The sequence below is a fragment of the Lithobates pipiens genome, unplaced genomic scaffold (assembly GCF_037356315.1).
Source record: "Lithobates pipiens isolate NorthernLeopardFrog02 unplaced genomic scaffold, aLitPip1_a1.2 Scaffold_8, whole genome shotgun sequence".
Taxonomy (NCBI): Eukaryota; Metazoa; Chordata; class Amphibia; order Anura; family Ranidae; genus Lithobates; species Lithobates pipiens.
In genome coordinates this window covers 596,381,129-596,406,868 of record NW_027507903.1, presented here as the reverse complement: position 1 = coordinate 596,406,868, position 25,740 = coordinate 596,381,129, and the positions used below count along the sequence as shown (strand labels likewise).

Sequence of the window (25,740 nt, the reverse complement as noted above, 5' to 3'; positions counted from 1 at the left end):
TGAACTGGAAGGCTTTAAATAGGCAGGTCAGACCAGCATCATCGAGAACAGCTGGTAACTGTGGAAAGAGAAGAGAGCTGGCAATTAGCCGACAGCTGAGCGGCCAGTCCAGAGGAGGAAGGGCTAAGCCAGCCCTGACAGGGTGAGACTGGCAGAAGCTGCTCCTTGAGGAGAAGCAGATGAGGACAGAGCCTGGACTTGGTCTTCCAATCTTGATTAGCCATCCTGTAGGCTCTTGACCACTTGGGTGAGGTCTGCTAAGTGCCTACAAAGTTCATCCATAGGGGAGGCCCCCTGCCCGGACTCGGTCATGGCTGCCTGATACTATCAGAGCAATTTGGTGATTGAGCCGGTAACACACATCTAGCCCTAGCATGACAAAATTTAATCACTCTTCTATATTAGGACAACAGGAACAAAATAGGACCATGACATAGCTGGGTGTGGTTCTATAGTCCTCAGAGGCTACTAGGAATAATAATAGGTAGCACAGGATGTTGTCAGCTCACAAGATTTCGTCATGATCAACAGGTGTTGTATTACCACTTGCTGACCATGCTATAGCCGAAGGACAGCTACAGCATAGTTGTCCATTTCTGGGATGGTTTTAACAAATGTCCTACCAGCAGCATGCCCCCTGTGCACTTCCTGTGGTGCGCATCAGGCATGCCTCCTGTGGTGTGCATCGGCATGCTCTGTGACCGCCGTGTCCTTTGGACACCGCTAATCACAGATTAGGGTCAAGGGCCCATCACAGCAGTCCTTTGCCATGTGATCAGCTGTCTCCAATCACATGTAAATAGACTTACCGGTTATCAGCAGTCCTTTTCTCCCATACTGTGTCTGTAGGAGGAAAGGAGAGCTGTTAACTGACAAGCCTGTCAACACATCGATTACACTGATAACCAGGGCAGTGATCATCAATGCTTTGATTATCAGTGCCTCATCATCTGTGCCTGTTAGTGCTGCCTATCAATGCCCATTAATGCTGCTTATGAGTGCCCATTACTGCCACCTGTCAGTGCAGCCTCATCAGTGTAGCCCATCAGTGCCCATGAGTGCAGCCTATAATTGCCCATCAGTGCAGCCTCATCAGCGAAAAAAGAAAAATCACTTATTTGCAAAATTATATGACAGAAACTAAAAAAAATATATTTTTTTTTCTAAATTTTCGGTCTTTTTTCATTTGTTTAATAAAAAATCTAAAACCCAGCAGTGATTCAGTGCCAACAAAAGAAAGCACTGAAAAAAAATTATATTTGAATTTTCATCCATAATTTGAAAGCCGAACATTGGCCTGGGCAGGAAGGGGGTGAAAGTGCCCGGTATTGAAGTGGTTAAACAGATATAATAAAACACTTTAGGGAACAAGGTCACGGGGAGCTGTTGAACAGGCAGCACTGATCAATGGGTTCAGCCAGACTAAATAGGCCAGCTGGCGCCAAGCAGCGCAGACGTGTGTGCGCCAACGTGCACAGGCACGCGCAAACCCGCACGCGCGCGCATCTAAACACCCGTGCGCGCACCAGCGCCCCCAGCAGCACACGAGTCGATACCCACAGAAACGCGCGTGCCAACGTGCATCCATGCGCGCGTTCATGCACCAACATGCGCACCATGGTCAGCCAGCACACGCACACAAGTGCCCACAGGAGCGTGCACAGGAACATGAGCGCCAACGCGTACCGTCTCACACCGGCGCGAGCCAGGGCGGCCAGCCATCTGTCCAGTCAGGTAACCTCTCTGACAATTCCCTTTCTCTTTTGCTGTCATATAGAGAGTTTCAGGTCATGGAGTTCTATGCTGCTGCTGGGAAAGGAGCACTGTCACTTGCAGCCATGCTTCTGTATTTATAAGTGACAGAAGAGATCAGCCTGTTACCAGCACCAGAGGTGGCAGAACAGAATTCCGCCAAGAAGTTCTAGCTAAAAAATAGCCCTGGTGACAACCTTTCATGCTTTTGCACATTTTCCAGTCAAGCATAAATGATCAATATAGACTGGCAAACTTGTGATATATCAAGTGGACCCTTTTTGTGAAATCCCTTCTGTTAAGGTGTATCTAAACTCAACAAAAATGTTATGTATTGCAGCCTATAGGTCCCTAGATGTGGTGGTTGCACTCGTTTTCTTTTTTTTTTCAAGCTTGTTATCTTTATTTTAATTTGGTGATTGAGCTGGTAACACACATCTAGCCCTAGTGTGACAACATTTACTCACTCTTCTATATTAGGACAACAGGAACAAAATAGGACCATGACATAGCTGGGTGTGGTTCTGTAGTCCTCTGAGGCAAACCCGCATGGGCCCGAACACCTGTGCGCGCACCAGCGCCCCCAGCAGCACATGAGTCAATTCCGACAGGGACGCGTGCACCAACGCGCATCCGTGCGCATGTTCACACACCAACATGCGCACCAGGGTCAACCAGCACATGCGCATGAGTGCCCACAGGAGCGCGCACAGCCATGAGCACAGGAACACGAGCGCCAACGCTCGCCGTCTAACACCGGCGCAAGCCAGGGCAGCCAGCCATCTGTCCAGTCAGGTAACCTCTCAAAAAGTGCCCCCTCATCAAGGGCAGACTCCGGATTCCCAGACAAGCCAGTTTGGAAGCATGTGAATTCTTGAACACCCGTAAGAGTTCTTTGGCGTGTAAATTGTTTTCAGGTTTCCACGAGTTATCTTCGGGCCCATACCCTTTCCACTTAATGAGGAACTCAATTCGGTTGCAACGTCTTCAACAGTCCAGAATGGCTTCAAACTCAAATTCCTCCTCGTTGTCAACAATAACCGGACTGGGGGGGGGGGGGGGGTGGCGCTACGGCCAGCAAAGGGATTCGGGACCACAGGTTTTAAGAGAGACACATGGAAAACTGGGTGGACTTTTAAAGAAGCAGGTAGGTCAAGTTCATAGGCTACGTTGTTAATCCTTCTTTTCACAGGGAAGGGACCCAGTTTCTTAGAGGAACACGCCAGCTTCAAATTAGTCGGGGATAGTCAGACCTGGTTGCCGTTCTCCAAGACAAGTTCCCCACGCCTCTTCCCATCATAAAACTTCTTATAGTATTCCTGGGATTTGGCCATGGTTTCCTGAAGCAGCTTGTTGTTGGCAGAGAAAAAGTCCAGGGTTTCGAGACTGCTGGCACAGTACAATCGGGTACCGAACTTGGTAAGAAAGATGGGTGAAATCGGGTACCGAACTTGGTAAGAAAGATGGGTGAAAGCCGTAATTGGCGAAGAATGGTGTCTGGTTGAGGGTTGAGTGCAAGGAGTTGTTGTATGATAACTCGGCCAAAGGGAGCAAGGAGGCCCAATCATTCTGCAAGAAAGTAGAGAAACACCGGAGATACTGTTCTAAAGTTTGATTGATTCTCTCAGTTTGGCCATTCGTCTGTGGGTGGTATGCAGAAGAGAATGCCAGTTCGATTTCCAGGGAACCACAAAGGGCTTTGCAAAACCTAGAGGTGAACTGGACACCACGATCCGATGCGATATTCGGTGGGATTCCGTGCAGTCTTATTAATTCCTTGATAAACATTTTTGCTGTTTCTGAAGTTGAAGGGGTGCCTTTCATAAGCAGAAAGTGTGCCATCTTCGACAACCTGTCCACTACCACGAAGATGGATGAGAAACCTTCTGATGGGGGGAAGCTCAATGATGAAATCCATCGCAATCATACTCCATGGCCTTTCCAGGACCGGTAAAGGCTTCAACAGACCCCATGCCCTTGGTCGGCTGACCTTGTTTCAGGCACAAACACTGCATGACTCAACATAGTCCCTGCAATCCCTGGCCACCAGAAGGTACGCTGCACCAGGTCGATCGTTTTTGATGGCCCAAAGTGACCAGCAAGCTTATGGTCATGACACAGTTCAAGCACGTGTACCCTTAGATTTTCCAGGACCACAATCTTGCCGTTATGCCAAAAAAGGCCATCCTGGGCACAAATTTCATCGGATGCGGTCATTCCGATAGAAGCCTGTTTTATCCGAGACACGAGATCCCCTTGCAGGAGTAGAAAATTTCCAGGAGGTAGGATGGTATCCGGGGGTTGAATTTCTTCAGTGTCATGGAACATTCAGGAGAGGGCGTCAGGTTTGACATTCTTGGAGCCAAATCTGTAGATTATGTGGAACTGGAAGCATGAAAAGAAAAGTGCCCATCTGGCCTGCCGTGGTTTTAGTCTCTTGGCTGTCCTCTAGTAGATAGCGCCATTCCTCCAGCACCACTTTGATGGCCAGAAGCTCTCGGTCTCCAACATCGTAATTCCTCTCCGAAGAAGACAATTTATCCACTGGATAAAGGAGAGCTTTAGCACCCTGATGCTGGGAGAGTACCGTGCCCACGATTTCAGATGCGTCAACCTCCAGGAGAAAGGGCAACGCCGGATCTGAATGCTTGAGAATGGTCGCTGATGTAAAAGGTCCCTTGAGCTTTTCAAAGGCCACCTGTGCTTCAGGAGTCCAGCAGAATCGGATTCCTTGTTGAGTTAGCTCCGTTATGGGAGCGATTATGGAAGAAAACCCTTTAATAAACTTCCTATAGAAGTTGGCGAAGCCAATAAAGCGCTGTACCCCCTTTTTGTCAGCGGGGGCGGGCCAGTCCAGGATAGCGGCAACTTTCTTGGGATCCATCTTAATGCCCTCAGCCGAAATGACCAGGTCCAGGAATTGCACACATTGGATCTCAAATTCGCATTTCTCCAGTTTGGCGTAAAGCCCATGTTGCCTTAAACGAGCCAGTACGTTCCGGACATGCCTGCGGTGATCGGATAAGGATGAGGAGAATACCAAAATGTCATCCAGGTAGACAATGACATACAGGTCCAGGTAGTCATGAAAAATGTAATTGACAAAGTGCTGGAACGTCGATGGGGCGTTACATAGTCCAAACGGCATAACAAGATACTCGTAATGACTGAATCGAGTACAGAGGGCTGTTTTCCACTAGTCTCCTTTTCGGATGCGGATGAGATTGTATGCTCCACGAAGATCCAGCTTAGTAAAGATCCACAATCTCTGGAAAAGTTCTGCCACCAGTGGTAGTGGATATCTGTTCTTAATGGTTATTTTGTTTAATTCCCGGTAGTCAATGCAAGGACGTAGGGAGCGGTCTTTTTTTTCGACAAAGAAGATGCCTGCACCGGCTGGGGAGGTGGAGGGGCGGATAAACCCCTTCTTAAGATTCTTGTCTATATAGTCCTTCAGGGTACCCAACTCCTGCTCGGTTAATGGAAAGATCCTTCCAAAGGGAACTTCTGTTCCTGGTAAAAGTTCTATTGGGCAGTGATATGGTCTATGTGGAGGGATCCTTTTTTGCTAAAGACATCCAAGAAGTCGTGATGAGGTTTAGGAATAGAGTGGCATAGCTCAGTATCTGACTTCACACAGAATAGCTGGGATGGCAAGATGTCCCACAAAGGCAATGCTTATGACAGTACTCGGAAGGAAACTGAACTTCACCCATGGCCCAGTCAAAGCTGGGGTTGTGAGCCTGCAACCAGGGCATTCCCAATATAATCGGGAAAAGGGGAGAGGGAATGATGTCCAGGCATAAAAGTCCTTGATGTTGAGAATCAATGGTGGCCAACAGAGGAACGGTTTCCCCGATGACTGGACCAGAGCTGAGAGCAGAGCCATCCGCCAGATGTACTGCAATGCCCCGGGCCTTAGGTCAAAGGGGAATGCCATGGTTGGTAGCGAAGGCCAGGTCTATGAAGCAGCTACATGCCCCGGAGTCAACGATGAGTGACACTGGGATAGTCCTTCCGGAAAGCTGTAAGACAATGGCAAGAGCCAGATGAGAACCAGTCTTAGACATGGCAGGTGCATTCAAGGAAGAGAGAGGTATGCACTTACGTGTCTTGTTGGGACAAGATCTTGCGTAGTGTCCAGGTTCTCCGCAGTACAGGCACAGGTTGTGGGCCCTTCTGCGCATCTTTTCTTCTGGGGTAAGAGACGGGCGGAGCAGGCCAAGTTGCATGGGCTCTGGGGCCTCAGCAGTTGTGTTAGGAGAGACGGTAGGCACAGGACTGGGTGGACTGGGCACCCTTGGCAGCATCCAGATGGGGCGATGGTGACCGAAAGATCTTTCAGAACGTTTCTCAAGCGCTGATCAATCTGAGTTGACAGATTAATAAGTGCATCCAGTGTCTGAGGCTCATCCTTCAGGGGGTCAGACAGGCCCATGCGGAATTGATGACGCAGGGCCGCGTCATTCCACTCTGTGTCAGAGCTCCAGCATCTGAATTCCACTGCATAATCCTCGGTCTCTCTGCGACCCTGCTGCAAGGAATTCAGCGCAGCCTCGGCTGTTGTGGTTAACTGGGGATCCTCATAGAGCTGTGACATAGCTGTGAAGAAACTTTCAAGAGAATGAAAGGTTTGAGGCTCGCCGGACAGGAGGGAGATGACGAATCCCACTTTTGTAGCCTTCAGGGAAAAGGTACAGGGTTGAATCACACTTGTTTATTAATAAAAATAAAAAGGTAAATAGAAAAAAGCGTAGTCAAGCATAGCCAGAGTCCACTAGCCAGATCGGGTAGTCAGCCAGTCCAAAGTTCATTAACCAGATCGGGTAATCAGCCAGGCCAGAAGTCAGGGATCCAAGGAGAGCAGCTGCAAGCAGGATAAGAAGCCAGGAGGGATGTCAGCAGGCCAGTCTTGAAACAAACAGCAGGAGATGGTTCCTTGTGATGTGACCAACGTGAAGGCAAAGGAAAAAGTGAACTGGAAGGCTTTAAATAGGCAGGTCAGACCAGCATCATCGAGAACAGCTGGTAACTGTGGAAAGAGAAGAGAGCTGGCAATTAGCCGACAGCTGAGCGGCCAGTCCAGAGTAGTGATGGACGAACTTCCGACGGGACGTTTCGCGAACGCGAAACGCGAACGGACACAAACGTTCGCGAAAACGTCCGTTCGCCGCGGACTCCATTGACTTCAATGGGAGGCGAATTTCGCAAACCTTTAGGTCGAATTTGCGGCCACGGGGTAATTATTAGGGGGTAGCACGTAGTCCCACCACCTGGACAATAGCATAATACATGTATGAGGTGAATTTGGGATCGATAACTACAAGCATTTTTTTTTTATTTGGGAAATTGTTCTGACAATTCAGGACTATGGAGCTAATGAAGGCAATGGAGGAGAGGGAAGGTCAGGGACCAGGGTAGGCAAACAAGAGGGTGCAGGAGATACAGAGCACTGACAGCAGCACCGTAATACAGAGCACTGACATCAGCACCGTGACATACAGCGCTGACAGCAGCTCCGTGACATACAGCGCTGACAGCAGCTCCGTGACATACAGCGCTGACAGCAGCTCCGTGACATACAGCGCTGACAGCAGCTCCGTGACATACAGCGCTGACAGCAGCTCCGTGACATACAGCGCTGACAGCAGCACCGTGACATACAGCGCTGACAGCAGCTCCGTGACATACAGCGCTGACAGCAGCTCCGTGACATACAGCGCTGACAGCAGCTCCGTGACATACAGCACTGACAGCAGCTCCGTGACATACAGCGCTGACAGCAGCTCCGTGACATACAGCGCTGACAGCAGCACCGTGACATACAGCGCTGACAGCAGCTCCGTGACATACAGCGCTGACAGCAGCTCCGTGACATACAGCGCTGACAGCAGCTCCGTGACATACAGCGCTGACAGCAGCTCCGTGACATACAGCGCTGACAGCAGCTCCGTGACATACAGCGCTGACAGCAGCTCCGTGACATACAGCGCTGACAGCAGCTCCGTGACATACAGCGCTGACAGCAGCTCCGTGACATACAGCGCTGACAGCAGCACCGTAAGCAGCCCCAGGAGGAAGTCAGCACAGCACAGGGATGGTGTGATCCCCTCATAATAAGAACCCCCAGGAGGAAGTCAGCACAGCACAGGGATGGTGGGAGCCCCTCATAATAAGAACACCCAGGAGGAAGTCAGCACAGCACAGGGATGGTGGGAACCCCTCATAATAAGCAGCCCCAGTAGAAATATGACACCGCTCAACCTCTTCAAAGAGGAGGGTAGGGGCATATAGTACGGTGTGCTTTTTTGGGTCAGGGAAGTGAGCCAAATGAATTAAGAAGGTCTGTGTGCTTGATTCCAAAAATTGTTTATAGACATATACATGGTCTACTGATCACATGTGTTGAATTCCTCCGAGATCCATGCCTCATTCATTTTTAGAAATGTGAGGTAGTTAACACTGTCGTGAGCTAGGCGAGTACGCTTATCGGTCACAATCCCCCCTGCTGCGCTGAACGTCCTTTCGGACAGGACACTGGATGAGGGGCAAGCCAACAGTTCGATTGCAAATTGGGCAAGCTCTGGCCAGAGGTCAAGCCTGCCCACCCAGTAGTCTAGGGGTTCATCACTCCTCAGAGCGTCCACATCGGCCGTTAACCCAATGTAGTCGGACACCTGACGGTCTAGGCGTTCCCTGATGCTGGATCCGGATGACACCTGTCGATGGGTCGGCTGAAAGAATGACCTCATATCCGAAGTCACCAACACATCTTCAAACCGGCCTCTTCTTGCAGGCGCTGTTGGATTGGTACCCGCAAATCCTTCTCTGGGAGTGGGAATTGCTCCTCTGCCAGCGCACGCAAAAGCAGAATGCAGCATTTCTCGAAGCAAGGCCTGGAAGTGCTGCATTCTGACAGCCCTCTGCGACGGCGGTAACATTTCCGCCATTTTGTGTTTGTACCGGGGATCTAAGTACGTTGCCACCCAGTACTGGTCCTTGACCCTCATGCTTTTTATACGGGGGTCCCTATTAAAACACTGGAGCATGAAGGCCCCCATTTGCACTCAAGCGGAAGGTATGTGGTGGTGGTGGTGTTGTTGGTGGTAGTGTCTTTGGGGGTGCACATAGCAGAGAGTGAAGAAGAGGGTGCAGATCGAGAGGATGAGGAGGGTGCAGAAGAATAAGGCTGAGTGAGCCACTCAACCAAGTCTGGTGCGTCCTTTAAAGTAATTGAACGCACCTTCTGCAACTTCCCACTTTGGCTCAAGGCTGTTGCTCCTGCCCTACCCCTACCACCCCTGCGGAAGGGCCTGCCTCTTCCTCTGCCTGTCATTTTTTAAATCACCCTGTGACAAAACTCTTAGTCCCTATACCGCTGAAGGACTGCTGCAGTATAGGGCAGCGGTCAGCAGTAGTGCACGTCAACCCTATGTATTGTGGACCGATAGCGGTCCTTACAGAACAGCAGACTGTACTGCACTCAGGCCTATGTACCGTAGCACCCTATACCAAGTTACCAGTCCTTATAAAAACTTTTGTGGACCAAGCAGGTTGTGTGTTAGTGTTTAGCAGACTGTGCGTCAGTCCCTATACCGCTGAAGGACTGCTGCAGTATAGGGCAGCGGTCAGCAGTAGTGCACGGCAACCCTATGTATTGTGGACCGATAGCGGTCCTTACAGAACAGCAGACTGTAACGCACTCAGGCCTATGTACCGTAGCACCCTATACCAAGTTACCAGTCCTTATAAGAACTTTTGTGGACCAAGCAGGTTGTGTGTTAGTGATTAGCAGACTGTACGTCAGTCCCTATACCAATGAAGGACTGCTGCAGTATAGGGCAGCGGTCAGCAGTAGTGCACGGCAACCCTATGTATTGTGGACCGATAGCGGTCCTTACAGAACAGCAGACTGTACTGCACTCAGGCCTATGTACCGTAGCACCCTATACCAAGTTACCAGTCCTTATAAAAACTTTTGTGGACCAAGCAGGTTGTGTGTTAGTGTTTAGCAGACTGTGCGTCAGTCCCTATACCGCTGAAGGACTGCTGCAGTATAGGGCAGCGGTCAGCAGTAGTGCACGGCAACCCTATGTATTGTGGACCGATAGCGGTCCTTACAGAACAGCAGACTGTAACGCACTCAGGCCTATGTACCGTAGCACCCTATACCAAGTTACCAGTCCTTATAAGAACTTTTGTGGACCAAGCAGGTTGTGTGTTAGTGATTAGCAGACTGTACGTCAGTCCCTATACCAATGAAGGACTGCTGCAGTATAGGGCAGCGGTCAGCAGTAGTGCACGGCAACCCTATGTATTGTGGACCGATAGCGGTCCTTACAGAACAGCAGACTGTACTGCACTCAGGCCTATGTACCGTAGCACCCTATACCAAGTTACCAGTCCTTATAAGAACTTTTGTGGACCAAGCAGGTTGTGTGTTAGTGATTAGCAGACTGTACGTCAGTCCCTATACCAATGAAGGACTGCTGCAGTATAGGGCAGCGGTCAGCAGTAGTGCACGGCAACCCTATGTATTGTGGACCGATAGCGGTCCTTACAGAACAGCAGACTGTAACGCACTCAGGCCTATGTACCGTAGCACCCTATACCAAGTTACCAGTCCTTATAAGAACTTTTGTGGACCAAGCAGGTTGTGTGTTAGTGATTAGCAGACTGTACGTCAGTCCCTATACCAATGAAGGACTGCTGCAGTATAGGGCAGCGGTCAGCAGTAGTGCACGGCAACCCTATGTATTGTGGACCGATAGCGGTCCTTACAGAACAGCAGACTGTACTGCACTCAGGCCTATGTACCGTAGCACCCTATACCAAGTTACCAGTCCTTATAAGAACTTTTGTGGACCAAGCAGGTTGTGTGTTAGTGATTAGCAGACTGTACGTCAGTCCCTATACCAATGAAGGACTGCTGCAGTATAGGGCAGCGGTCAGCAGTAGTGCACGGCAACCCTATGTATTGTGGACCGATAGCGGTCCTTACAGAACAGCAGACTGTACTGCACTCAGGCCTATGTACCGTAGCACCCTATACCAAGTTACCAGTCCTTATAAGAACTTTTGTGGACCAAGCAGGTTGTGTATTAGTGTTTAGCAGACTGTGCGTCAGTCCCTATACCGCTGAAGGACTGCTGCAGTATAGGGCAGCGGTCAGCAGTAGTGCACGGCAACCCTATGTATTGTGGACCGATAGCAGTCCTTACAGAACAGCAGACTGTACTGCACTCAGGCCTATGTACCGTAGCACCCTATACCAAGTTACCAGTCCTTATAAGAACTTTTGTGGACCAAGCAGGTTGTGTGTTAGTGTTTAGCAGACTGTGCGTCAGTCCCTATACCGCTGAAGGACTGCTGCAGTATAGGGCAGCGGTCAGCAGTAGTGCACGTCAACCCTATGTATTGTGGACCGATAGCGGTCCTTACAGAACAGCAGACTGTAACGCACTCAGGCCTATGTACCGTAGCACCCTATACCAAGTTACCAGTCCTTATAAGAACTTTTGTGGACCAAGCAGGTTGTGTATTAGTGTTTAGCAGACTGTGCGTCAGTCCCTATACCGCTGAAGGACTGCTGCAGTATAGGGCAGCGGTCAGCAGTAGTGCACGGCAACCCTATGTATTGTGGACCGATAGCGGTCCTTACAGAACAGCAGACTGTACCGCACCCAAGCCTATGTACCGTAGCACCCTAGACAGACCAAGTTACCAGTCCTGATAAAGAGCTTTGTGGAACAAGTGAGTTGTGAATGATTAGCAGACTGCAGCAGAAGGGCAGCAGTCAAGTATAATATTCTTTCTATATTTGGAAGAAAGAATATTATACGTGTACAAGCCTATTACCGTACCACTGATACCAGTCCTGAAAAGAACCTTTGTGGAACTAATAGTAACAGCAAGTCTTTAAAATTATCCTCACTGCCTGACACACTGCTTCCTGCCTGTCCCTATACAAATTGGCAAAAAAGAGTAGGCTGGAACGATTAGCTGGAACAGCTCTTTTGTGGACCTGATAGTAACAGCTAATGATGATGATGATGATGATGATGAAGAAAGACTAATCTGGCTGAGCTGTCCCTAAAATAGCAGCATACAGCGCTCTGTCCCTTTATCTAAACTGACAAAAGAAACTCAGGCTGCTGACCTAACACCTATACCAGTCCTGAAAAGAACTTTTGTGTACCAAATAGCTAGCGTTTTCTCTGTCCCTACTCCACACAGGATCCTTTCCCTACAGTGACAGAAGAAAGAATGTAAAATGGCCACCGGATCGGGTGTATTTATAGGTTAGGGGGAATGTCCAAGTGTCCATGAGCTGTCATGTCTCAATTGGTTGTCCTGTAACACATGATAAACGTGTCACGAAAGGTTAAAGTTCTTGTATACATTAAACACGTAAGTCCGCCGGGGCGAACGACGGAAAAAGGCGTTCGAACCCGCGGACGGCGAAAGTCGGAAATTCGCCGCGAAACGACCGCCGGGCGAAACGTTCGTCCATCACTAGTCCAGAGGAGGAAGGGCTAAGCCAGCCCTGACAGGGTGAGACTGGCAGAAGCTGCTCCTTGAGGAGAAGCAGATGAGGACAGAGCCTGGACTTGGTCTTCCAATCTTGATTAGCCATCCTGTAGGCTCTTGACCACTTGGGTGAGGTCTGCTAAGTGCCTACAAAGTTCATCCATAGGGGAGGCCCCCTGCCCGGACTCGGTCATGGCTGCCTGATACTATCAGAGCAATTTGGTGATTGAGCCGGTAACACACATCTAGCCCTAGCATGACAAAATTTAATCACTCTTCTATATTAGGACAACAGGAACAAAATAGGACCATGACATAGCTGGGTGTGGTTCTATAGTCCTCAGAGGCTACTAGGAATAATAATAGGTAGCACAGGATGTTGTCAGCTCACAAGATTTCGTCATGATCAACAGGTGTTGTATTACCACTTGCTGACCATGCTATAGCCGAAGGACAGCTACAGCATAGTTGTCCATTTCTGGGATGGTTTTAACAAATGTCCTACCAGCAGCATGCCCCCTGTGCACTTCCTGTGGTGCGCATCAGGCATGCCTCCTGTGGTGTGCATCGGCATGCTCTGTGACCGCCGTGTCCTTTGGACACCGCTAATCACAGATTAGGGTCAAGGGCCCATCACAGCAGTCCTTTGCCATGTGATCAGCTGTCTCCAATCACATGTAAATAGACTTACCGGTTATCAGCAGTCCTTTTCTCCCATACTGTGTCTGTAGGAGGAAAGGAGAGCTGTTAACTGACAAGCCTGTCAACACATCGATTACACTGATAACCAGGGCAGTGATCATCAATGCTTTGATTATCAGTGCCTCATCATCTGTGCCTGTTAGTGCTGCCTATCAATGCCCATTAATGCTGCTTATGAGTGCCCATTACTGCCACCTGTCAGTGCAGCCTCATCAGTGTAGCCCATCAGTGCCCATGAGTGCAGCCTATAATTGCCCATCAGTGCAGCCTCATCAGCGAAAAAAGAAAAATCACTTATTTGCAAAATTATATAACAGAAACTAAAAAAAATATATATTTTTTTCTAAATTTTCGGTCTTTTTTCATTTGTTTAATAAAAAATCTAAAACCCAGCAGTGATTCAGTGCCAACAAAAGAAAGCACTGAAAAAAAATTATATTTGAATTTTCATCCATAATTTGAAAGCCGAACATTGGCCTGGGCAGGAAGGGGGTGAAAGTGCCCGGTATTGAAGTGGTTAAACAGATATAATAAAACACTTTTAATGGTATATTTAACAGAACAATGTGTTTCTGATGAGCCACTTATTGTTAAGGTTTAGATACACATTTTAACTAAGTTGTTAAAGCAGATGTAATATGTTCATTTTCACAGATACATCATGTGATGCCAGCAAAAATCGCAAGCGTAGGTCATCTGCAGCACTGATTGAAATGAAGAACCAAAAAGGTGAGCAGAGAAATGACATACAGTAATGGGTGACACAATTTATTTAAATTGCATAATTTAAATGATATAACTTGAATTTAAATTACATATATGCTCTTACTGTTAAAGTATCTGTAATTTGACCAGCCATTCCAATGATAAATTATTGCAGGCCAGTACGGTCACACTGATATTTCCTGGGATAGCATTGTTGCCGTATAGGTCAGCTACCTGGATTGAACTGATAATGCTGATTCACTTTGAGTCCTATGAACCAAATTCATATGATATTTTTAATGGACAATCATGATATGTTTCCAAGTCTATTTTATGTGATTAACTGTATGTGTTATGTTTATTGCTGGCACTGAAGAAGGAGATACAGATATTTGAAATGTGTTGGCTTACTTCTAAACATTCAGTAAGATATTCTGCATGATTAAAGCCCAACTCTGGGCAATTATTTTTCTCACGCAGAGGGGCTGTGCCCACATTGCATTGGTTAACTGCTTGTTTTGTCTAGGGGTGAACACAGAGCCTCTACTCACTCGATCCTTCGATCCTCTGGTGTCAGAAACCATGAAATAAGACCGAGGCAGAAGTACAGTTAAATCACACTAGTTTAATAATAAAAGTAAAAAACAAACGTGGTCAAAACATAGCCAAAGTTCAGTATTCGGAATGGATAGTCAGCCAAGTCAGAAGTCAGGGATCAAAGTAATGGAACAGCAAGCAGGATTCGGGGCCAAAAGTGATGTCAGCAAAGCCAGTCTTTAAACAGGAACACAGGAAATGTTTCTTGTGATGTTGACCAAGGCGAAGGCAGAGCTTCTCTGGACAGGACGGCTTAAGTAGGCAGGACTGACGAGCAGGATATCAACAACAGCTGAGTAACTGTGGAGAGAGATGGGAGCTGGCTATTAGCCAACAGCTGAGTGGCCAGCTCAGAGAAGGAAGGGCTGAGCCCGGCCTGACAGTACCCCCTGCTCAACGACCCCTCCCCCTTGGAGAACCACCAGCCTTGAGGGGAAAACGTCTATGGAAATCACGGTGGAGGACAGGGGCATGTACATCCGAGGATGAGACCCAAGAGCATTCCTCTGGATCGTACCCCTTCCAATGCACCAGGTACTGTATGCGAACCTATGGGAGTCAACAATAGACCGTACTTCATACTCCTCATGCTTCTCATGCTTCTCAACCTGTACGGGGTGAGGACATGGCACCGAGGTGGTAAAGCGGTTGCAGACCAAAGGTTTTAATAAGGAGACACAAAATACATTCAAAATAGGCATATTAGAAGGAAAGTCTAATGCGTAAATCACTAGGTTAATCCTGCGAAGAATACCAAAAGGCCCAATAAACCAAGGTGCGAACTTCAGTGAGGTAACACGAAGTCGGAGATTGCAAGATGACAGCCAGACCCTGTCCCCAACCTGGTAGGAAGGTGAAGGCAGGCATCTACAGGCAGCATGGAGTCTGTACCTATCATTAGCAAGATGCAAAGCCTCATTGCACTTGTGCCCAAGTGCAATGAAGACCACGGAGATGCTTCTCTAAAGCAGGAATACTCTGCAGAACAAACAAGTCAGGTGACATGGAAGGTTGGAAACCATAATTTGCCATAAACGGGGACAATCGGGAAGCAGAATTCAAGGCATTTTTGTGGGCAAACTCTGTTCACAACAATATGTCTGACCAGTTGTTATTATGGTCAGAAATATAGCAACATAGGAATTTCTCTAAGGACTGATTGGCTCGTTCTGCAGCCCCATTAGACTGCGGGTGATACGCAGAGGAAAGAGCAAGCTGAATTACTGTGCACAAAAGGCTCGCCAGAACTGGGACACAATCATCAGCACAAAGACTAGGCCACCAGAATTGTTGGGAAATGGCCCAAACGAGTTGATTCTTCCCAAGGTGGCCAGCTGCCTTGGGAGAATGGTAAGTCTGGAGCACAGCAGTATGGAGACTCTCTGGGACAAAGCAGCGGTCACAAGGTTACTCAGGAGGAGCATGGACCTGAGCAGCAAGAATTTTGTCACCCAAAGGAGAAGTGAGAGTGATGCAAACCGTAGCCAGAATATGATCAGGAGGAATCACAGGAACCGGAACAGACTCCAACTTGGAAGAGGAGGAAAATTTTTGTGACAATGCGTCAGCCCTTACAATCTTAGTAAGAATGAGACAAGAATGAGACATTGTAATCGAAACTTGACAAGAAAAGAGCCCATCGTGCCATTCTGGGAGAGAGGCATTTAGCCTCAGACAAGAATGTTAGAATGTTATGGTCAGTAAGAATGAGAACCGGCACAGTGGTACCTTCGAGGAGATGTCTCCATTCTTTCAGGGCTAAAATGATCGCCAACAGCTCTCTGTCACCAATCTCGTAATTGCACTCCCCAGGTGACAATTTCTTGGAAAAGTAGCCACAAGGATGCATAGCGCTCTCAGAGGTAGGACGTTACATAGTTACATAGTTAGTCAGGTTGAAAAAAGACACAAGTCCATCTAGTTCAACCACAAAAAAAAAAATATATAATATCATACAATCCCTTATACCCAATTCTATACCCACAGTTGATCCAGTGGAAGGCAAAAAACCCCAGCAGAGCATGATCCAATTTGCTAAAGCAGGGGAACAAATTCCTTCCTGATCCCCCAAGAGATCCCCCGTTGAGACAGAAAGGTGCAAACACCAGTCTCAGAAGCATCAACCTCAAGGATGAATGGTAACATAGGATCAGGATGTGCCAACACAGGAGCAGAAACAAAGGCAGCCTTGAGACTCTCAAAGGCCTTAATGGACTCCGGAGGCCAACTCTGTGGGTTACCATACTTTCTGGTCATATCAGTCAGGGGCTTGACCAGAGACGAGAATTTACGAATAAACTTCCGATAATAGTTGGCAAACCCCAGGAAACGCTGCAGAGGACGTAAACCCACTGGTCGGGTCCACTGTTGGACTGACGAAAGTTGTTCTCACGATGGAACTCACACTTCTCCAGTTTACAATAGAGATTGTTCGCTCTTAGGTTCTGAAGCACATGACAGACATCTGTGTGGTGGCTGAAAATATGAGGATATCATCAAGATAAACCACCACACATACCTGAAACAAATCTCAGAGGACAACGTTAATAAATTCCTGGAAAACTGCCGGGCATTACAAAGGCCAAAAGTCTTTACGAGGCACATCTTAATGGCCTGTTCTGGTATTAAATGCAGTTTTCCACTCGTCGCCCTCCTTAATCCTCACGAGATTGTATGCCCCTCTCATATCAAGCTTTGTGAAAACCTTTGCTCCCTTGAGGCGGTCAAATAACTCCGTAATCAAGATAATCGGATAGGCATTCTTAATTGTGAAATGATTGAGACCCCTATAATCAATACAAAGTCTCAGTTCACCACTCTTCTTCTTCACAAAGAAGAAACCAGCACCAGCAGCAGATGAGGATTTGCGGATGAAACCTTGAGAAAGTGCGTCTGCAACATTCTCCTCCATGGCCTTATCCTCCAAGACCGACAAAGGGTAAACCCGGCCACGAGGGTGTATGGCACCAGGTTGAAGGTCAATTGCACAATCATACGTCCGGTGTGGAGGCAAACTACTGGCTTGACCTTTGTCAAAGACATCACTAAAATCACTGTACTTCTCCGGCAGGGAGGAGAGTGAAGAGGTGCACAGGACCTTGGCTACCTTCTGGAAGCCTGTCTCACTGCATTGTGGTGACCAGGAGAGAACCTCAGCAGGGAGCCAAACAAAAGTGGGGTTAGTGCCTCTGTAAACAAGGATAACCAATAACCAGCAGAAACTTAGGTGAGGAAATAACTTGGAATTGGATTATCTCATGGGGAAGAGCCCCTATTGCCATGGAAAACTGAACCGTCTCATGAGTCACATGGGCAGGTTGTAGAGGTTTCCCATCAAAAGCCTCAAAGGCAAGTGGAGTGTCACGCAGCTGAAGTAGAATAGAGTACAGAGGCAGCATCAATGAACAGGCCTGCAGCCCCAGAGTCGACTAGACGGCTAGGACAAGACTTCAAAAAGTGACCTGCCTGGCCACAATAAAGGCACAATCTCTCCATCCTCCTAAAAGTTCTCTCATCCACAGAAAGACACGTGAAACCCAAGTGCATGGTTTCACCTTCACTGCCCAACTCAGTTCCAGGAGGCATGGGAGGTGAGGGAGGCACTGGTGGGACTGCAAAGCTTGGAGACAAGCATACAGGAGGCTTCTGCAAGCACTCCTTAAAAGAGAGTCTCTCTGAGTCTGGAGTCAATGAGAATGGCAAACGTGATCAACTTCTCCAGCCCAGTGGGTATATCTCGGGCTGCTATCTCATCCTTGATGGTATCTGAGAGACCATGAGAAAAAGCAGCCATGAGGGCCTCATTGTTCCACGTAACCTCTGCTGCCAGAGTATGGAATTCAATGGTGTAGTCGGCAAGAGTTCCTGTACTCTGTTCGATGGACATGGGGCACTTGGCGGCAGAAGCGGAGCATGCGGGGATGTCAAATACCCTTTTAAACTAAGCCACAAACTCAGGGTAACTTAAGACAACAGGTTTTTGCGTCTCCCATAGAGGCCAAGGCTCTCTCAGAAAGCAAAGATATCACGAAACCTACTTTCTTCTGTCCGTGGGAAATGCTTGGGGCAGCATCTCAAAGTATATCTCAACCTGGTTGAGAAACCCTCTGCATTGGACTGGATCATCCCCAAATCGCTGGGGAAGCAGAGCAGAACCAGACATATCTCTTAGCCCTTGTACACACGGTCGGAGATTCCGACTACCAAATCCGTCGGAGTAATTCCGACGGATTAATTCCGGAAGACGTCCGGAAGTGATGTTGCATACACACGGTTGGACTAAGTTGTCGGAAAATCCGATTGTACATAACGTGATGACGTTAATTCGTTAGACGGGACTACGTTCAGGCTAGTAGCCAATAGCTTTGGTCTAGGAATTTGATCTGAGCATGCGTGGCACTTTGTCCGCCCGAGTAGGCTACACATGATCTGAGTATGTCCGATAGGAGCATTTTGTCGTAAAATTTTACCGGCAAGTTGGAAAACTTGGTCCGTTGGATATTCCGACGGAAACAGTCCGATGCAGACCACACACAGTCGGACTATCCGACAAAACGGTCCTATAGGACACATTCCATCGGAATCTCCGACCGTGTGTACAAGGGCTTATAGAGGTAATACTCGAGGCGGGTGCCTGCACAGAGACTGCAGAGAATGGAGCAGCAGCAGGCTCAGCCTGCAACATAGGTTGTATTGGGTGGCCACAGTGGGAGATTCCAGGTGAGCCGTGCGAACTGATCCATGCAGTGATCCAGTTCATCCAATCTGGAAAAAATATTAACAACAAATGGATTGACTGCATCTTTTGAATTCATGGCCTTCGCCTACTGTCAGAAACCATGAAATCAGACTTAAACAGAAGTACAGTTAAATCACACTTGCTTAATAAAAGTAAAAAGAACAAACGTAGTCAAAACATAGCCAAAGTTCAGTAATCGGAACGGATAGTCAGCCAAGCCAGAAGTCAGGGATCAAAGTAGTAGAACAGCAAGCAGGATCCAGAGCCAGAAGGGATGTCAGCAAAGTCAGTCTTTAAACAGGAACACAGGAGATGTTTCTTGTGATGTTGACTAAGGTGAAGGAAGAGCTCCTCCTGACAGGACGACTAAGGCCCCTTTCACACGGGGCGGATCAGTAATGATCCGCCCCGTGATGATCCGCTTGCTCAGCGGGGATAACTCCGTTGTCCCTGCTGAGCCGGCGGATAACAAGGCGGTCCCGGCACACTGTGCAGGGACTGCCCTGTCAGCTCTCAGCTCTCCTCTATGGGGGATCGGATGAACACGGACCGTCTGTCTGTGTTCATCCAATCCGCTCTGCAGATGGATAGAAAAATAGGATTTTCCTCCGTCTGCAGAATCGGACAATTGCGGAGGCGGACGATAGCGGGTGTCTGCGGATGTTCATCCGCAGACACCCGCTATCCCATAGGGATGCATGTATGTCCGTATTTCATCCACAAACGGATGGATGAAATACGGACATAATGTCCGCATGTGTGAAAGGGGCCTTAAGCAGGCAGGGCTGATGAGCAGAATATCAACAACAGCTGAGTAACTGTGGAGAGAGATGGGAGCTGGCAATTAGCAGACAACTGAGCGGCCAGCTCAGAGAAGGAAGGGCTGAGCCCAGCCCTGACATCTGGAAAATAGCACTCCCCATGTCCAGCAGTGGACTGTTTCTGATGTCTTCACATCCAGAGGGCGTAATGATGTCAGGAATAGTCCACTGCACAAGATGACTGGACCATGAGGGGCAGGGGCCAAAGGGATCTTGTGCTGGGAGGATCAGAAGATTAGGTGAGTATATCTCAGGTCTCTGAACCTCTAAACAAAAATGAGTAGTTTACCCATGCAGTACAGGCACAGCCCCACTCTATGGAAAAAAAAAGTTCAGCTGTAAAGAGATCGGTGGTTTGCTCCTCTAAATATCACTCCACATTCCTTCTCAGAGATAAAGACTTGACAGATATTTTAACTCATTAAAAATTAAAGTACATAAAAAAACAAAATTGGATGAAATTTGGCTTTAAATTAAATTCTTCCTTCTTTTTTTGTTTTTAAAGCTTTGAAGTACAATGAGAATCTGGAAAGGCAGTGCTGCCATGATGGCATGACCAGCAATCCCATGGGTCACAGCTGTGATCGTCGTGCCAAACATATCCTAAAGGGAGATAAATGTGTGCAGGTATTCCTGGACTGCTGCAGATACATTGAACTGAAAATCAAGATTGAAAAGGAACTGGATCGAGACTTGGAGAGGAGTGAGTAAGCAGTAAATAGGATATTGCTATGGATTGACACAGATTTACCTTGGGCTTGGCCCCATCCACCCCACTGTTCATCAACATACCACAATGTATACAGGGGTGGTGGGGGAGAGGTGCCAAAATTATAGAATTTAACTCCATTGAGGTCTAGAGGAATTTCCGTCCAAAAAATCTTGGATGGTTTTTCCACGGTATTCCACCCAAGCTTGCCTTGCCTACACACGGTCACACAAAAGTTCTTTGAACTGTCGACTGTCAAGAACGTGGTGACATACAACACTACAAAAAGCTGAGAAAATGAAGTTCAATGCTTCCGAGTATACATCAAATTGTTTCTGAGCATGCGTAGGAATTTTGCATTTTGGAATTGCTCCAGACGGTCGGAATTTCCAATCTGAACTTTTTCTGACCGAAAAATAGAGAACCTGCTCTCAATCAGGAATTCCGCCAGCAAAAGTCTGATGGACCCAATAGTATGTACAGGGCATAACACAGCCCAGATCCCTGGCCACCCAACTACATCTGGGTACAACCAGCAGGCTGAACAAAAATTAGATTACCACATCCACACAAGAGAGGTGGATGCAGGAATATCCCTCGTTGGTCTATTATATTCTGACAACGGGGTCTCTTGTCTTATCAGAAAACACTCGCCATTGGCTGCTACGGCTAATGCTGGTTTTCCAGGAGGACTATTCAAGGAAACCTGACGATTGTCTTCTGTTGAACAGGGGCGGCTACACACAGATCGAAATTGGAATTGGCCAAATTTCGATACGTGTGTACCCAGCTTATCAGTCTTCCAAAAAGTAGTTAGAGTGTATTATCAGTGAACACTTAATTTAGGTCATTATTGCAGTATATACCTAAATATTTATTCATTTACTAATATGTATTTAGTAATATAGTGTATAGTATACATTCACATCAGTCTCTACCCTCAAGGAGCTTGAAATCTAGGGTCCCTAACTTACATTCATACATATAGATGCTAGGGCAATTTAGACAGGAGCCTATTACCCTACCAACATGTCTTTGGAGTATGGGGGGAACCCATGCAGGCACAGGGAGAACATGCAAGCTCCAGGCAGGTAGTACCATGGTTGGGATTCAAACCGATAAACCACTTTGCTGCCTCATAATATTTAACAACGGTAATTTTGTGACTTTCAATCATTTCATTTTTATTTATGTTTTTTATTCACTATTTATTTTGGTATTTATTTTATTTTTAGGAAAGTCATAAAATATATATTTTCTTGATCATACATCAGGGACAGAGGAGCTTCATTACATAGTGGGTTATATAGGCACCTCTGGTGATTGGACACTGGTTGACACCAATTAAGGAGAATTCCTCCCCTATATAACCCCTCCCATATGGGAGGCCCCTCAGTTTTTTCGCCAGTGTCTATGGTGGTTGGTCACGTAAAACTTTAGCTCTGTGCAGGTCCCTGCAGGGGCCTAAGGGCTACAACAAACCGGATCCATACCTCAGGCCGATATTTGACTCCCAAGATGGTATAGTACCCGGGCCTCGTCAGCCGAAGAAACGAGATTTGGCCTGTAAGTCCTCTCCATTGGAAGACCGGGCTCTGGGAAAACCAGACTTGGTGTACTGTTTACACAGAGCGCATGAAAGTTTCTGGCAGAGTCTTTTACATGGTCAAGGTAGGAGGCTCTTCCGAGAAAGAGCCCCAGATAAACCTGAAGGTTGGCTAACACTGCCCGTCGTGATGGGTGAAGGCTGGAATTTGTCTGGTTCAGCAATTCCTGCGGTGGGGACAGGTAAGGGAAGTTAATCCTATATATTATTATATGATGGATTTCTTCATTGTGAGTAGTTGTATGTCTTACCTGATTTCCACCACTAGAGGGAGTAAGAGCAGCCTGATGCATACTTACATGCCTTTTCAGTACACACGCTCAGTGAAGCCTGGTTCTCCAGCTGTCTCACGTCTCCACTGCAATCCCTGCCACAACAAGGTAACACAGGGGTCCCACGTAGTCTGGGGGTCCCACGTAGCTCCGGTGGAGTTCTCCTTTCCCCCCCTGGATCCCGCGGTCCTCGTGCATGCGTGCCGGGCACGTTCCCGGCCTAATGGAGGAGGGGGAGTGTGGTTGTGAGCCGTGCATGTTGATGTGCATGGAGCTGTACTGCTCAGGTGCCAGGCGGCAGTTTAAAAAAGCCCAGAGCGTCAGGGGGCTGTAAGTGGAGACACAGGAGCTGTGGGCAGTAAGCATCCGTGGGGATTGGATCCAGGCAAACCTTAGACACCTACTCAGCATCAGGTTGTGCAGTTTAAGCATATATATATATTGTGAGACTTTAAGCACAACAGTGATTGCACTTGTACTAGTACCTCTGCTTTGTAGCTTAGGACTATGTCTCCTCGTAAGAGGGTCTCAGGGGGAGATAGCAAAGGCACTGGTAAATCACCGCCGAGGTCCAGGGGTTCTAAAAGTGCCTGTAAGTTACCATCCCCCCTGCAAGACTGGAGCCAGCCTCTCAAGACGAGTCGGTGCCCCTGTCAGGTTTTGCAGCCTCTCCTAATGTCCCAGCCCCGGTTTATGTCACTGAGGACTCCCTTAGGGCTACATTGGAGGGTTTTGAAGGGAGAATAATGAATTTTATTTCTGCTTCCCTGAAAGATGGCAGGAAAAGGGGTAGATCCCCTCCCTCTGCTGAAATTCCTCTCTCAGATGATTCTTCTGAAAATGAGGAGAGATCCCTGTCTGGGGACAGGGATCATGAGCAGTCGGATGAGTCAGTGGAAGAGGAGAGAGTCCCCTCCTCCCAGGCGCTCAGAAAACAGGTGCAGTATTATACTGAATTGGTGCGTACTACATTCAGAATGCCTGCTGCTGAAGTCGCTACGTCCTCTGTTTCTTCCCTGGGAGTCAGGAAAGCCCCACAGACTGCCTATTCCTTTCCAATCCATCCCTTAATGGATGAATTGCTGTATGAGGATTGGGGACATTCCGATAAACTGTTTGCTTCTCCTAAAAGGTTTTCTGTGCATTATCCTCTGGAGGAGAGTTTCACCAAGAAGTGGGGGGTCCTATCTGTTGATGCGGCTGTTTCTTGCGTGAATAAAAACCTGACTTGTCCCTTGGATAATGCGCAGGTATTTAAGGATTCAACTGATAAAAAGCTGGAAACCTTATTAAAAGCCTCCTTTTCCATGACTGGCGCTGTAGTGCAACCTACAGTCGCAGCCGTTGGGTTGTGTCAGTTCCTCAAGGAACAGGATAAGCAGATGCTTGGGCTCCTTCCCAGTGAGGAAGTAGAAAATTATGCGGAACTGCCTCATATTCTGTGTTTCATGATTGATGCGATTTTGGATTCTGTCCAACAAGCATCACGTTTGTCCCTCATGTTGGTACACATGCGAAGGGCCCTATGGCTAAAGAACTGGGCAGCTGAGCTGTCATGCAAGAAGCATTTGATTGGGTTCCCGTTTAAAGGGGAACGTTTGTTTGGAGAAGAATTAGACAAATTCGTCCAAAAAATTTCAGGGGGTAAATCTACTCTCCTTCCAGTCAAAAGGAGCAAGCGTCCTTCATTTAGGCGTTCTCTCTCTCCCGGAGCATCAAGCTCTAAGCAGTGGCGACGGCCTTCTCAACCCTCCTCTACAGGAAAGGCTCAAGGCTGAGCCCAGGGACAGAGAAAGACTGGGGGGCGAAAGCCTGCCAAGCAAAGCCCAAAAGCTCGGCCGAGTGGGGGGAAGGCTCCTGCGATTTGCAGGAGCCTGGCGGGAAGAGATCCGGGACAAGTGGGTGATCTCTTCGGTATCTCTGGGCTACAGGCTAGAGTTTCAGGAGATTCCACCTTCTCGCTTTCTAAGGTCAAGGATCCCCAGGGGTCCAGTAAAGCAAAAACCGCTACTTCTGGCCTTAGATCACTTACTATCCCAGGGGGTGAAGGAGAAGTGAACCCAAAGGAACAGGGTTCAGGGTTTTACTCGAATATCTTCACCGTTCCAAAGCCAAATGGAAGTGTCAGACCTATCCTAGATCTGAAGGATCTGAACCGGTTTTTATGCATCCGGTCCTTCCGAATGCAGTCAATCCGCACTGTGGTCTCCTCCCTGCAAGGGGGAGAATTTATGGCATCAATAGATATCAAAGATGCATATCTCCATGTGCCAATTTTCCCCGCACACACCAAAAATTTCTAAGGTTCGCGGTAGAGCGGCACCATTTTCAATTTGTGGCCTTGCCATTCAGGCTTGCTACGGCCCCTCGAGTCTTCACAAAAATTCTGGACCCTCTCTTAGCAAACCTAAGAGCTCAGGGTATAGCCGTCATGGCTTATCTAGACGATTTGCTTCTCATGGAGAAAACAGCAGCGTTCCTGAACCACAGCGTCACCAGAACGCTAGAACACCTGGAACGCCTAGGTTGGATCATAAACCTAGAAAAGTCGTCCCTACAGCCTGCCACCAGGTTGGAATGCCTGGGCATGATCATCGACACCGCTCAGGGCAAGGTGTTTCTTCCAAGGCCGAAGGCCATGGCTATTGGGGATCTGGTGCGCCTAATTCTGGGCAGGAGATCTTCCCCCATTCGGTTGTGCATGAGACTGTTAGGGAAAATGGTCGCCTCCTTCGAGGCCGTCCCATTCGCCCAGTTCCACTCAAGGCCTTTGCAAAGATGCATCCTTGCGGCTTGGAACAGGAAGCCCCAAGCCTTGGATCTTCCTATGCGTCTATCCCCAGGGACACGCAAGAGTCTCGTCTGGTGGTTACAAACCAAGAATTTGCTGAAGGGCAAAACTTTTCTTCCTCTTCCTTGTAAGATTATCACAACAGATGCCAGCCTGACAGGCTGGGGAGCAGTGTTGGAGGAGACGTGCTCGCAGGGGAAATGTTCTGCGATCGAGAAGCTATTGCCCATAAATGTCTTGGAGATCAGGGCAGTTTATATGGCTCTCATAAAGGGGTCTTACAGACTACGAGGTCTCCCGGTTCGGGTTCAGTCCAACAATGCCACAGCAGTGGCTTATATCAATCACCAGGGTGGTACCAGGAGTCTGGTGGCCCAAAAAGAGGTGAATCGCATACTTGTCTGGGCAGAAAAGCATGTTCCGTGTCTTTCTGCAGTCTTCATTCCAGGAGTGGAAAATAGGCAGGCGGATTTTCTGAGCCGCCAGCAGTTGTACCCAGGAGAATGGGCTCTGCATC

At 48.0% G+C, this 25,740-nt stretch overlaps 1 protein-coding gene across 1 annotated transcript in view; it reads left to right on the top strand.

Annotated features, from left to right (window-relative positions):
* Positions 1 to 25,740, top strand: part of LOC143962295 (complement C3-like) — a 324,990-nt gene that overhangs the window by 73,134 nt on the left and 226,116 nt on the right. The window contains exons 12-13 of the mRNA XM_077471597.1: positions 13,639 to 13,713; positions 20,351 to 20,548. Of these exons, the coding sequence (XP_077327723.1) occupies positions 13,639 to 13,713; positions 20,351 to 20,548 (273 nt within the window). The remainder of the gene's footprint in view (positions 1 to 13,638; positions 13,714 to 20,350; positions 20,549 to 25,740) is intronic.